The following is a 15,410-nucleotide window of genomic DNA, read 5'->3' as shown; positions in this document are numbered from 1 at the left end:
AATTTATAGTTTATATGAAAACACCAAGACCAGATGCACTGGGAGAATCTGAGGAAGGAATCCCCTTAGCTAATGTTTTTCCTAATTTGGTCATAGAGACAGGGTGAGCCACTTTTGTGCTTGGATTTTGAGGGATGCCATTCCTAAGAGGCAAGATAGTAATGGGAGAAGGAAATGAAACAGGTATTAGAGCTAACACTGTTGGCAGAGTGAAGCTGGTGAGAGGGAGCACAACAGGATACAAGATTTAAGATGCAGGCCAGGGTAGAGATGTGTAAAGCCTAGAAGATGAAGACTAGGAACTTAATCTGCTGCTTCTGAAATCAATGGCAAAACTCCTGCTGACTTCAGTACATCAAGATCAAGCCCCAGGTGCAAGATCCTCACCCCCATTCTGGCCCCTTTATGCTGAGTGAAAGAGCCAGTGAAAGAGGTACTTCCCCGCCTAGCTAGACAGACTTGCACTATCTCAGCTTGAGCTTGCATGCTAAAAATCATAAAAGTGTAAGGCTGAAAGAGACCTTGAGAAGTTTAGTCCTGCCCCCTGCACTGAGGGAGGACCAAGTGTACCTAGAAGACCATCCCTGACAGGTGTTTGTCTAGCCTGTTACTAAAAACCTCCAAGGACTGGGATTCCAAAACCTCCTTTGGAAGCCTATTCCAGAAATTAATTACCCTCATATATAACCTAAATTTTCCATGCTGCAGATTAAGCCCATTGCTTCTTATCCTACCTTTAGTGAACGTGGTGAACAACTCATAGTCCTCTTTATAACAGCCTTTTAACACATTTGAAAATTGTTTATCAGGTCCCCTCTCAGGCTTCTTTTTTCAAGACAAAATGTGTCCCGTTTTAACTTTTCCTCATAGAACAGTTTCTAAACCATTTATCATTTTTGTTGCTCTCCTCTGGACTCTCTCCAATTTGTCCACATCTTTCTTAAAATGTGGAGCCCACAACTGAATACAGTACTCCAGGTGATGCCTCACCAGTGTCAAGCAGACCAGGACACTTAGCTCCTGAGTCTTAAATACAACACTCTTGTTAATAGACCCCCAGAATATTAGCTTTTTTTGCAATTGTATCACATTGTTGATTCTTTCAATCTGTGATCCATTATAACCCCCCGATCCTTTTCAGCAGTATTGTCACCGGGTCAGTTATACCACATTTTGTAGTTGTGCATTTGATTTTTGCTTTCTAAGTGAAGTACTTAGTACTTTTTTTTTATTGAATTTTATCTGATTGGTCTGATTTTAGACCAGTTCTCTAATTTGTCCAGGTAGTTTTGAATTCTAACCTGTCCTCCAAAGTACTTGCAAACCCCCTCAGCTTGGTATCACCTGCAAATTGTATAAGTGTTCTCTCCCCTCCGTTATCCAAGTCATTAATGAAAATATTGAATAGTATGAGACCCAGGACTGACCCCTGCGGGACCCCACTAGATATTTCCTCACAGTTTGACTGTGAACCATAACTAGTCTTCGAGTACAGTCTTTCAACCAGTTTTGCACCCACTTTATAGTAATTTTATTTAGACCACATTTCTCTAATATACTTATAAGAATGTCATGTGGGACTGTTTCAAAAGCCTTAGTAAAATCAAGATACAGTAGATACACATGTGCAGATTAGTGAATGGCATGCAGATTCCTCCTTGGTTCACCCCAGAAATTGACTTGTTAGCCAAGGAAAAGAAAAAGGAAAGCTAAGCATAGGCCAGATTCGAAACAACTAGAATAAAGCATGGACATGACCCTCTCTCACACTCCCCAGAACTCTAGTGTAGAGCTGGAATTACTTCTGCTTAACTCTGAGCCTGAGGTAAGAAGAGTTTCTGTGACAGGCTGAATATATATGAACCCACAGGGATTGCAAAGTTCATAAAGCTGTAAGTACTTCCTGCTGGATAGGGCCCCAGAACATGAAAGGAATGAAATAGCATTGCACAGTTGACATGGTAGTTACATTAGATTTAAGCGAACCATAATACGTTAGAAATGCAGGGACACAGTCCACTTTGAATGATACCAACCAGAAGGGAGGTCAAGAGCCTACCAAAGCAATAAATACGAACAGCTGGATAATAGGTACGTTTCTATACAGGGAAGGTGCATTGAGTAAAGAAACAAGAACAACTAGTACACAGGATAAAATGGGGTAAATTTTCAAAGACACAAATGGGAGTTAGGCACCTAACTGTCCCTTGTGTCTTTGAAAGTCTCTCAATCTTTTCGCAATGACCGTGATGAAGGCATATCCAAATTTTGTCATTTTTAACCAGGTATTGTTTTGCGTCATACCACAGAGCTAGGTTAGCCAAGGAATGTTAAACAATTTCAAATTTCCTTTGTGGAATATACAGATCAATAGAGCTTTTATGCTACAAACTTAAAACAGAGTCATAAAAACATGTACTTAAACACTGTAAACAATTACTTGTTTTTCAACAGATCAGCTTCTCCATTAGCAAGACTTCATGGCTCTTCCATTTTAGAAAGACATCATCTAGAATATAGTAAAACTCTGCTGCAAGATGAGGTTAGTATATAAACACTTTCCACTGAAACCGATAAATACAAAAGCTCTTTATATATTCTGACTTGTCCAAGAGGCCTGAGTTGAACTTTTTCTCTCTCTGATGAAGTCATTACTCTTAGGTCGCTGGCTGGATATTTTGTTTGAATTATCTCCAAGAAAATACTTTAAAAAAAATTAGACACATTCAAATAACGTTAAGGCTTTAACCAAAGCTCACAATAGCTAGGATGTTCAAATGAAATTCTTACAAATTCTGGTTTCAGTTAGTCAAATTCCATTGACAGCGACAGAATTGTTGTCTAAATATGGTCTGAAGGAGGACTGTAGGATTTACCCTTCGTGCTTAATTCACTCGATTACACTTTTTTCTACTTTTGCAACACATTTAATGTTGAACTGCAACACAAAATAAAAGAATGCTTTTTTGACTGAGATTCCGGAGATCTGTATTCAGTTCCTAGAAGTGGCATCTGGTACCCAAAATAAGTGGTTGGGCTGGGATTAGCAATAAGATTCCAGGCTCCTCCAGCCCCCACCTTCACTAACCGATGTTTCTGATTTCCAAAATAAAATCAACTAATTAAATAACTGGGACTCTTCCCGCTCCCTCAATAGCTCCTTTGCTGTAACTCCCACCACTAGTTCTCCTCACTCCCTCAATTTTCCATGCTTGGGACCCTGGGTGCTGTTCTTGAGAAAGTGATGGTGAAGCTCTACCTTGTGACTGCTCAGACTCTTTAGGTATGTCTACATTGCAATAAAATACTTGTGGCTGGCCCCACGGCAGCTGACCGGGAGTTGTGGAGTTCAGCTGCAGGGCTATAAAATTGCAGTGTAGAGGTTCCATGCCCCAACATCTACACTGCAGTTTTATAGCCATGCAGCCCAAGTCCTGTGACCTTGAGTCAGCTGAAATGGGCCAGATACAGGTATTCATTGCAGTGTAGACGTACCCTTGTGGGATAACCAAAAGGCAGCTATTCCCTTCGTTGTGCTGCTCAAAAGAAGGACCCAAAGGCCACAATGTGCTGAACACTGTACAAAACATGGAAAAAAGAATAACTGACATGAAAGGCTTAAAATCTAGACAGAGATGAAAGGTGGAGAATGTGGATACAACATACAAGCAAAGGAATATGATGAATTGGCACTGCTGTGTAACATGTATTGTAGGTTATTTTTTTTGTTTTTAATTGTGTATACAGGTAGCAGAGTTACATCTTCGAAACATCCTCCCCAAAACATGGCAGATCTGGGTTCTAGAGTTATCTGGTCCATGTATAGTTTGCTGATGTGGGTGTGGTAAAGCCCATCTCACAGCTATAGGCCATCTATCCTGGCCCCATCCAATCATTGCCTTTTCCCATGACTTCCCAAATGTAACAGATGTTTTTTCTGAGGTGATTGGTGGCCTGATCCTTCCTGCTCCAAAGGGCAGGTGGTCTTTTTCCTTCAAAGACTTTAGGGCACTGGGTAGTCATTCCCTCCATCCTGCATCTTAAAGGAGGTGATAGTTAAGGACTTCTGTTCTCCAAGCAATAAGATTAGAGTCATACCTTTCACCATTGAGTGGGATCACAAACACACCCACAGCCTTACTACCAGGAAGCAGGAAAATTAATGCTCCATAATTCCTACCTCTGAGAACCATGCTACAGTAATCTGTAGGGGATCTAAGGGTACTACAGCACTGTAACTTTCAGGGGTTCCCCAACTACTGTCTTGGAATTATCAAGCACTTATGCCCCTGCTCTCAACTTTGCAGCAGTAGGAATGGGAACATGTCGCCACCATGTCTATCTTCTGAAGTGGAGAATGGTTAGGTTGCTATCCATTCTTGTGAATTTCAAAAGGCTGTGGGGCCCTTGCCTGGTGTCATCCCCTTCCTGACCCTTCAAACTGCAAGATGTGTGAAGGAGCAACTGTGCCCCAAGAGGAGTTGTACAGTAAGGGAGTTTGTGCCACCACGGACTCCAAAAGAGAGCTAATGTAAAATGAGGTGGCCCTTGGGAGGTTCTTCTACGTTCAGTTGCTACAAAAGAGCAGACCAGATATTTCACTCAAGCAAGTTTTGGTTGGTGTATTCTCAGTACAAGGAATACAGGAACTGCTTTGTATGTTTTCATAATCATACCTCATTAGAATCCGCTGTTTTACATGCCAAGCAAATTGTTGATTCATTTTAAGAAAGGTGTCACTCAATCTTTATTCTAAGAGGTTTGAAAATGGCAAACAAGTAGGCACCTCCCAGATACAATGTGGTCTGGATTAAATATGGGATGGGCAGGGATCCAGCCAATAAGGAGAATTAAATCACATGGTGAGCATGTGTTGGCTGCACACTGCATCATGCAAACGAAGATTGTAGCTACTCAGATGTTCTAATTCCACAGGAGCTCCAAAGATTCATACTACTTTGGTTTCTCCAAGGAAGCAGAAGTATTATTTGTTTGAGAGAGACAAGTTAGGTGAAGTAATATATTTTATTGGACCAACTTCTATTGGTGAGAGACAAGTTTTTGAGCTTGTACAGAAGAGCTTGAAGAGAAGATGGTCCAATACAAGTACAGAATACAACAGAAGTTGGTCCAATAAAAGATATTACCTCACCTAACTTGTCTCTCCCTATCCTGGGAACAACACAGCTGCAACAACACTGCATACATGTTAGTTGTTTTGTTATTTTATTAAAAAAAATCAAGGATCTAACTACCTCCTAATTTCAACTGTCCTAAACCAAGCTATTCTAAGACATAATTCAATATTCAAGGCCTTTCAGAAACTGAAGAAAGCTTGAGGAATCTCACTCTTACCATAACACTGTACTTGTATATTGCTTCTGATAATTCTAAATAAAATGTTTTACTACTGTCATTATGCTATCACATCAATAGTAACACAAGTGTTTAGGCTATGGAATATAAAATATACTCAAAAAATAATCTTGGTGTTTTTATTAAACCATTTTCAGTTCTCCTCACAATACATTGTAAGATTATCAGATTTTTTTTTTAGCCACACCTGATTTCGAAAAATGTATCTAACAGTTTATTTTAATTTAAGGAACCATAGCTGCCTGTATGGCAGACTTATTGTAATATACTAAGGTACAGCCTATATAGTACAAACCAAAGATAATTTTGTAAGAGGAATTGAATTTGTAAACTTTCCATCTTGCAGAGTTTAAACATCTTCCAGAACCTAAATAAGCGCCAGTTTGAAAACGTTATACATTTATTTGAAGTTGCAATAATAGCAACTGACTTGGCTTTGTATTTCAAGTAAGTACTAAATTATGTATAACTTCCTACTGAAAAAATCCTCAATCCTGTACAATTCATGACTGTCATTTTTCCTAGTTATAAACAGATTATAGAGCTATATTTTAAAATGAAGTTATTCTGAAACAAACTTCATTCTTTGAGCTCCTTATAAGGAATAAAATATTTTCTTGGATTCACATTAGGTCTTTGAATCTCAAAACATGAATCAAATTTTCCTCTATGTTGATTGATGTACAGCATACATTTTATTAGGCCATCCAAGTATTTTCTATTGACAGTGCATACAATATTATAAAAGGCCTTAGAGATGTTGGTACTGTAGTCCATTTGAAGTGCGTGTGTGTGTGTGGTATTTTATGTAGAGATATTGTACTAGAATCACTTATACTGAAATTGTCAAAATGCTGTCATACAATTAAACAGGGATGGCCTAGGACAGAAATTAAAGTATGATAAAAGAAATCCAGACATTAAAAAAATCTCCAGTGTCAAATGTGTCAAGAATTCCAAAGATCAGATAATTTGTCTATTTACTAACTTACCAACCTGCTCCAGCGCCCACTGACTAAAATGGATGCTGGATAAGGCCCCCAGTGCTCTTAAGTTTTTCTATAAGACACATAGAACTCTTTTCCTTTAGCTGTTTTAAGGCTTTTGACATTTTAGAGCTGGCACGTAACAGGAAAGTCAACAAGTCATCCATATTTGATGCACTTTTTATAATGGAATGATAAATATTTCTAATTACATTAGAATGTTTTATTTGTGTTACAACTTTGACCAGTGAGGTGAAACCACTAAATGCAAATTAAGAGATTAATTAAGCAATACTTACACATATACCTCTCCCTACAGCACGTCTCATCCAGAAGGATCACATAGCATGTTACTTAACGTCTCTATATAAATAGTGATCTTTTCACCTTTTCCAGTTCATTTCTTTGCAGAATCAATCATGAATGAAAATATGTAAACCTGGACAATATTTGGATAAGGTTCAAGAAGCAAAAGTATCACAAGTAGTAATATATAGATTTAGGAAATCAGTTCGCTTCATATTAAAGCTTGATATATTGACAAAAGCATTACATGCCAGGAATCTATGGCAAAGTCTATGATCATCAAAATATAATCCCCATTAAAATAAATGGAAAAATGCCCTGTGACATCAGTTGGAGTTAGATCTGGCCCAAGTCAACATACTATTTTAGAAAAGCAATAATATAAGTACCCATTATGCAAAACTTCAGACATTTTTGGATACCAATACATGAAATATTCTTCTTCTTTTTTTTTTTAAACAGGAAAAGGACTATGTTTCAAAAGATTGTGGATGCAGTTGAAAAAATGCAAACAGAAGAGGAGGCAATTAAATACGTATCTATCGACCCAACCAAAAAAGAAGTTATCATGTAAGTAGTTAGTATGTTATTATTTTAAAAATCTGGCCTTAGGTAACCGATTGAAAGAAGTATTTAGGAGCCATAAAATGCAGATAGGCTCCTAATAGGATTTTCAGACGTGACTAGGCACCTGAACTCCAAATTGAAGTCAATGGAAGTTAGTCTCCTAGGCACTTTTGAAAATACCACTAGGTTCCTAACTACACATTTAGGTGCCTGAATACCTTTAAAAATCTGGCCCCTAGTTTTTTTCTCCAACATACTTACACTATTTCTGTTTCTTCAAAGGGCTATGATGATGACTGGATGTGACCTGTCTGCTATAACCAAGCCTTGGGAGGTGCAAAGTCAGGTTGGTATCTTTAAAAAAAAAATACTGTATACAAATATTTTACATTTTGATTTCACACAAATTTATATTTGCTATCTCTCACTACATCATCAGTGAATGATAATAGAGAAAATTAATTGTATATTGCAAGTCTATAGATAAATATTTAAGTGTAAAACTGAAAGTGCAATCACTTGCATCTACAAATTGTGCCTGAGAATTGGACACTATTTTCTGGAAGTAAGGATGGATTAAGGTAATCTGGGGCACTAGCCACTCCATACGAAGACCCGCCTGTGGCTTCGTCCTGTTTCCCCCATCTTCCCACTTGCAAATCAGTCAGTATAGCTTTCCCCAATGTAGTATGCATTCTAGCTTTCTTTAAAGGTTTCTTGATAACTGATTCTCTGTGACTTATTTTTGTTATCCAACTCTTGCTCTGCCAGTTTCAGGGTGCAGCTTTTACAATAGCATGATCTTAGACTAGACTCCAATATACAGACAACTGTAGATCCTTGCTCTCTTTTAGTGTGACTAAACCATTCTAAAATGGATATAACAATATGGCCTTTTTATGGTTTTGAGGACATAATCTTGCACATCACTACTTAGAAATGCTGTCCATGCTTGAATGATGGCTTTATCAGAACTGATCTCTTGGGTATTTCCTTGAACAATTCTAAAACTAGAATTAAAATCTCTGTAAGGCTCCACTGGGATGGAACAAAGTCTATGTAGATCCATAGTAACAAAAAGATCCTTCACACAAGAATGAAATCCTATTTATTTGTCAATAGGCATCTGAGTATGCTAAAAGTAGAGTTCCTTAGTCATGAAATCTTGAATCAGCTATGAAAGAGGCAGGCCTAACAAAAGAGCTACTTCAGACTCATAGATATTGATTAGCCTGCAGATGGCTATTCTAATAATGTATCACTGAGACAGAGCTGCAAAGCATTCCAAGCAGTATACACTATAATTATTAGGAGATTTTATTATATGGCTCTATTGTTTTGGAACACCATGTGAATATTATTTTCCACAATCCACCATTTAATGAGCATGCCCCAAAATACCACTGAAAGGGCAAATACCATCTGTTTACTATCAAAAGCACTCCTCTTCTGCAATTCCCCTATCCCATATGACATCCCAGATTGAAATGTGGAGTAGCTTTATGTCTACACGTCTGCAGTAATTAAAGAGTGGTATTTTGCTGTTTTTATTTACCAGAATTATCTCTTCCTGGAGAACTCTTTCAAACATCTCACAAATATATAATGTGGTTAGCACAAAAACTTGCAGGAGGGAGGCTGGTAACAAGGTTTCAGTACTTTAATAAAATGCCAAAAAGCAAATAAACAAACAAACACATGCACTAGCTCACCCAAGCAATAGTAATCCTCGTGGTCTATGGAAATTAGATATTCCAAGATTTAGAATGCCAAAAAAGGCTCATGAAATGTTTCCTATCAGTTCCTAGGTAATTTCTGTAGATATATGCATAGTATGCACAAGTAAAAGCATAAGCATGATAGCAAACAAAATAATGGCAACATTAAGTTAATAGCTACAGTAACAGGATTATACATTTTCTTTCTGCCTGGCAGATCTGTGTTACTGGATATATTAGGAATCACTCTGCCAGTTAAAAAAACAGCAGCTCTCCTAGCTTGAAAAAAATTAGTTGTTTTTTTAAATGAAACAACATAATAACTCAGTTTATCCTAAGAAAACTTCCATTTTCTGGAAAGACTTGACTATATTACAGCAACATTCTACAATTGCACTGCTTAATACTACGTCAGTAACACAGGAGATTCTCATTTTCAGGTTGCCCTTATGGTTGCGAATGAATTTTGGGAACAAGGTGATCTGGAGCGAAATGTGCTACAGCAACAGCCAATTGTAAGTATTTTGACATGTAAACAGCATTACCATCAATATGAAAATAATAGCATCTGAAGACATATTTGTCAGTTACAATTTTCATATTATTGAATCAAAATGTAGCAAATTCACATTAAAATATTGATATTCTTTTCTAGCCTATGATGGACAGAAACAAAGCAGATGAATTGCCTAAGCTTCAAGTTGGTTTCATTGATTTTGTGTGCACATTTGTGTACAAGGTAAGAATAAAAACTTTTATTCTTTCTTTGCATTGGTTCTAATGGCACACTGAGTGACAAACAATAGTTTGGAGTAAAACATTCTAGATGTTAGCAGGGCCCTCCTAGTCATTTGAAAAGCTGTCATTCAAAGGGTCATGATTTTTCACCTCCTCGTATATGGTAGCACTCACTCCTAAAAGGTGCTTAGCATCTTCTGGAAACATGGAACCCCTCGAAGTCCCAAGGAATTTAGGGTGCTCAGCATCTCCTGAAGGTGCTTAGCTCCTTGAAAGATTAAGATCTAACTCACAGAGCCCCATCTAACATGAAGGGCATAACACATGGATGAATTGGGGATCAATGAAAATTATGCACCTGTGGTGGATTAGCATAGGAAGTAGTTGAGTTGTTCACATCTTCTGAACAGCAATGGAATGCCTGTGTTACTACGCCTTCTGGATTTTAAGGTTCTTTCCAAATGCCATGAAGTAGAATGAAATGTAATATTTTGAACAGCAACAGGTAAAAGTCCAGTCTTCAGATACCACAAATGTTGTAGCAAGTATGGACAAAGACACACCAGGAGAGTGCATTGTGATGGGGAGGAGGGGTTTAAGGAAAAAGGTAGAATTTACAGCACATAATTTGGATCTTTGATGTTACTGACACAATTTGGTGCTTCTTATAAATTTCCACTACTACTACATGCCTCATATACTACCGGCCATGGAATGGTACCAGCAAGCACCACAACTGCTCTTCATCTTTTCTCTTCAACAGAAAAACCCTCAAGCTAGGCATACACCAACAAAGTGCTGAGCTCATCACACAAAACAAACCTAAATCCCTATCACTGTGCCTGCCACATAATCAAACAGCTAAAACTTCTGGAAGGTGAAAGCGAATGAAGTTTCTGTACACATCAACAATATTTGTGTAGTCATGCTAGAACTGAAAGCCACCATTCATTATAAATGGACAATTTACTAATTCATATTGTTTATTTAGGAATTCTCACGATTTCACAAGGAAATTACACCTATGTTAGACGGTCTTCAAAACAACAGGGTGGAATGGAAAACACAGGCTGATGAATATGAAGCAAAGATGAAAATTATTGAGGAAGAAAAGAAAAAGCAGGAAGAAGCAGCAGCCAAAGGTTAGGCATCTTTAAGGTTTTCATTCATATACTAGGCAACCACTTGGAATATTCTCTGTCTAAAGCACATACATCCAAATACACATTTTTTTCAGTTCTCAAGGGTATATTCCATTGAATTGCACTTTAATGCTATGTGAGGCCAGAACTATCAGAATTTGCTTCGTGTGTAGTGGAATGATGAGTAACTTGCTGAGATTACATAATCCAGGACACACTGGTCTGATGTCCTAGACTGCATTGCTGGAAAATGTGACAAAATCGCCATGGTGATGGGAAAGTGAAATCCTGTCTGTCAACTTACCCAAGGATAAAGCAGTTGCAGGCACAAAAAGGGCCAAAGAAATGAAAGTTCTCTGTGGGCATCAACCTATAAAGCATTAAGCATTTTGAGCTTGTCTCTGCTTACCCAGAGGATGGAATGCAAGTTGAGAACATGGACATGGTTCAGTATACTATTTTTGAAATAAGAAAGCAGTAAATATTTCCTGTAAAACTGGAAAAATCTCTGGGATTGATCTTTTGTCCTGCTGTCTTATCTTTCTTCACAAGTTTCACTGCCAAAGAAAGCAAATCCCTCATAAGTCTAACAATTTCCAAAGTCTTAAGCTAAAACTACATTCTTAGAAGTCAGAGAATGCTGTTGCATTTGAAGCATCAAAGTGTACACCTCGCTTTCTGGATTTGAAATTTCATGGGCTACTCCTGAAAGTCAGGGAGGAGATCCATGATGGGGATAAGCTTATTCAAAAATGTTGACCATGTTGCATTATCACAACATGGTAATTGGAAATCTTCATTGATAGCGGAGCTAAGGAGTAAGCATTTTTCTTCCTATGATCTAACCTCAATCAGTCTTGTAACGAGTGTCTACCTGGATGCTTCCCTTATTTAAACTTTTTCAAGTATGCAGAACCTACCAGAGATCTCAGAATACTGAGGAACCTAGTAGAAGCTGATCAGGTTTCCTGGCTGTTAACAGAATTGATTATAGTTGTTGCCAGGTCTAGTAAACTAGGTCCCATCAACTCTTCATGAACAGACAAAACCGTCTTACCTTTTTCCTGAGTCTGGAGAATATCAACATCTCGTGAAAGGTCAGTCAGTGGAAAGGGAAGATAGAGAAATAATCCCTCAAATGGTTTAATGCAGGTTAACTTCCAGGAGCTAGTGATGACTCAACAACCAGTTTTACTCTATTGATGAACTGGAGAGGTTATAACTAAGCCTCACCTTTTTCTTCAAGGAATGACAAGAAAGGACTTCTGATTTGGTAGAAACTAAGGCCGAATGCCTCAAAGGGCATAAGAGTGAATGTTATTTTTATAACTGCATTTGGAACATCAGCTCTTTGGGATAAAGTGTGCCAGCTCTTCAACAGTTGAGTTACTTTGAAAGGGTCAGAGATCACAAGCTAGGGTAAATGACTCCAAAAGTGAGCAACTGCAGGCACAATTTCATGAAGAAAAACAACAATTTATTCTTAAATAATGTTTTACATCTTCAAGGCACTATACAATAATTAATTTATTAACTAATCTTTACAATATCCATGAGAAGTAGGTAAGTTTTCTTCTTATATCATACAGATGGGGAAGTTCACACTCAAGTCACTGTTAGAGGCTGAACTAGAACTAATCTTAATTTAAACTATAATACTACCTAAAATTCAGAAGGCTACACTGTAAAGATGGTTAAAGCATGCTGTAAAATGCATCACTTATTCAAAACCAATTTCTGAAAGGGAAGTCCATCAAAGTGTGTCAAGTGTTGAAATCAAAGACTGTCCACATTAATATTATTAAAGTTTTATATTTTAGAAATACGGCTTAAAGTGTATAGTACCTTAAGTTATCATGTCAGGTTTAACATCAGAAAAACATACAACCTTTTGTATAAACATGCATAGACTACTGCACCAATAATTCATTCTTATAGTAAAACTGCAGGAAATGAATTGTTTGCCAAATTGCACCAGGATATCTATTATATACACTTCATAAGTGTAGAGTACATTCCATTTGCTCCTAATTTGATATGCATCTGTATACTTACCTGATGTAGTAGTAATCCTATCTCTTTCAAGTTGGATCTGTTGGTAAGCACAACACAAGAGACACCAAATACGAGCAAAGTATTATATTGATGTACTGCGATTTAAGGATGTAACTTCTAGAAGTGCCAAAAAATCTCACTGAAAATAACAACATTTCATACACACACAGTTTCATCTTCCTAAATTCTTGGCAAAGATCATCGTTTAAGGGTCTGATTTTATGTCCATTGAAGTCAATGACACACACCCACTGATTTTTAATATGTGCAGGATCAAGCCTTTAAATCTTAAGATTCCACTTAAAGAACAATCAAATAACATTTCTGGAAAGAACAGCAAATTTGCATTTTCACTGGATTACGTGACCATTTAAAAGTGCTGGTGTGTGGGGTTACTCAGTTAATATGGTCACTGTAACTTATATAAAATTGGGTCATCCCCAAGGAAATATATTCACACAGGCAGACATCTCTAAAGACACAAGTGACCAGATCCTCAGCTGGTGTAAACCAGCATAGGTCCCTTGCAGTCAATGAAGACCTTGCCCAATATGCATATTATCATAATTTAGAGTATTACAAAAGGTTATGAATTATCCAGTATTTTGAAAATACACATTGGGATGAAGTCATGCAGGTTTACAAGGTACAGAATGTGATAAACTATTAAACCACCAAAATCAAGGCTATGTATAAAGAGAACAGGTCACTAGTCTAAAAATTATTCTGTTTCAAATCGTTGGTTGTGTGTTTGTTAAATTGCTTCATACAAACAATTCAGAGATACATATGTTGAACTACAGCCATTTCCTTAGATCACATTGACCTGGTTATGATACCTCCTTATCTAATTATGTGGCAGATAAAAAACAAAATAAACATATTTGCTGAACCACTACAGTGGAAAGTTCAGAACAGAAAATAAACAGGATAAGATATAAAATTAAAACAAATACTTTTAATATCACACTCTTAATTATATCCACAAATTTCAGAGGGTAGGACACTGATCATGTGACATGTTTTAATGCAGGTGGAAAGGGTCGAAAATAACCTAGTAACATGGTGATCCACAGCTTTCAAATGTAAGTTTTAATTCTAATATCGGTATGTTAACTTAAAATGAATCTGAAAACAAGTTACTATACTGAACAGATCAGAATTTTGACCAATAAAAATCTGTGGAATCATTTAAGAGAGATATTAACATACAAAAAAGTACCTCTCTCTTGATTGGTAACAGATTTATATAGCACTGGGTAAAAGTTTATATCATCATAATCAGCACATAGGTCAAATGAAAGTTTCCATATTCCCCTCTGCCCTCAAAATAGTCTCAAAGATTATATTGATCAAAAAGTTTATTCCCTTTCATTATTCAGTTGTGGGATGTAGGGTGGGGAGGGACAGAATTAAGTATACATAACTGCTGAAACTTTCCAGTAAAAGTGGTTCAGTGTGTGTTTGTCCATTGATAAATGCTGATATTAACTACTGCACCATTTGCCAATAGTGTTTGGTTGTTCCATGCACTATTAATCCAAGAATATATAAATCCTGAAAATGTGTTCAGTTTTCAAGTGGACAAACACACTTGTGTTATAGAATAAAATTAAAATGCATGTAACAAAGTTAACATTCATAAAGCAACAAATGAAGCTTATTAAAATTAAAGGAATATATATGTTCGCTCATTATTCACATTCTTTTTCTGTTTTTTATTAGCCGAACAAGACGCAGGAAAAGGTGGTGGAGATGATGATGGCAAATCCAAAACATGTATAATTTTGTAATGCATTTCAATGGCACTAAAAGAATCTCAAAGTCTATATTTCTGCTACAGGAAAAATAAAACAAAACATCTAGAAAGAACTTCAAAACACCTCAGTGGATTTCTGCAAAGCATAGGGTAGCATAGACCAAACAACCCTCTTAAACAACTGCCATCTGTTGGGTGTCATTACTAATGGAATAAAAGAAAGCAGTATCCATTGAAAATCATGAAGACAAAATGGAGGAAACATGAATTATGGTGCAAAATAAGTTGATTATGAGTTCATGTCTTGGTATTGTTTCTTGTCACTCTTAATTATATACAGTATTTTTATTAAAATGTATACATTCTGCAGACTGTCCTGAAAACTATAAATGATTTTTATGATAGATTACTATCAGTAATTACATATGACAAGACCTAAGTTACACATACCAAAACCAAAAAATTGCAGACAATTTCATAATTCATAGCTTTAGATTTTTACATTATGTTGATTTCTTTCATCTGGAATAAACCACATTCCATTCCTGTATCCTCAATACTAGATTCAATCCTAGAGTTGTCACTTCCACCGCTTCAGAAGATCCAAACACTAGCACCAGTCCTGTGCCTATAAAAACAGTCCCATAGCACATTGCCCGCACCCCATGCACCTGACATCCTTTATAAACAAAACTGGTCTCTTTACATAAAAGTGAAATGCAGACCATAAGAATTGTAAGCTTTTTATTTAGAATGAACAATT

At 36.9% G+C, this 15,410-nt stretch overlaps 1 protein-coding gene across 2 annotated transcripts in view; it reads left to right on the top strand.

Moving 5' to 3' along the window:
• PDE6C (phosphodiesterase 6C) overlaps window positions 1-14,899 on the top strand; it is a 39,070-nt gene extending 24,171 nt beyond the window's left edge. Inside the window, exons 15-22 of one of the 2 annotated variants that reach the window (XM_067552851.1) lie at window positions 2,455-2,542; window positions 5,723-5,823; window positions 7,131-7,238; window positions 7,518-7,581; window positions 9,394-9,468; window positions 9,609-9,692; window positions 10,683-10,833; window positions 14,614-14,899. In XM_067552851.1, coding sequence (XP_067408952.1) covers window positions 2,455-2,542; window positions 5,723-5,823; window positions 7,131-7,238; window positions 7,518-7,581; window positions 9,394-9,468; window positions 9,609-9,692; window positions 10,683-10,833; window positions 14,614-14,681 — 739 coding nt within the window. In that variant the 3' untranslated portion in view covers window positions 14,682-14,899. Of the gene's footprint in view, window positions 1-2,454; window positions 2,543-5,722; window positions 5,824-7,130; window positions 7,239-7,517; window positions 7,582-9,393; window positions 9,469-9,608; window positions 9,693-10,682; window positions 10,834-13,921; window positions 13,942-14,613 lie in introns of those variants that run through there. The other variant, XM_067552852.1, reaches the window with a different exon arrangement.
• The last annotated feature ends 511 nt before the right edge of the window (window positions 14,900-15,410 follow it).

This window comes from Emydura macquarii, unplaced genomic scaffold (genome assembly GCF_026122565.2).
Source record: "Emydura macquarii macquarii isolate MOO-44397 ecotype Brisbane River unplaced genomic scaffold, CSIRO-AGI_Emac_v2 contig_1390, whole genome shotgun sequence".
Lineage (NCBI taxonomy): Eukaryota > Metazoa > Chordata > Testudines > Chelidae > Emydura > Emydura macquarii.
This window is presented reverse-complemented; position numbering and strand designations above follow the sequence as displayed.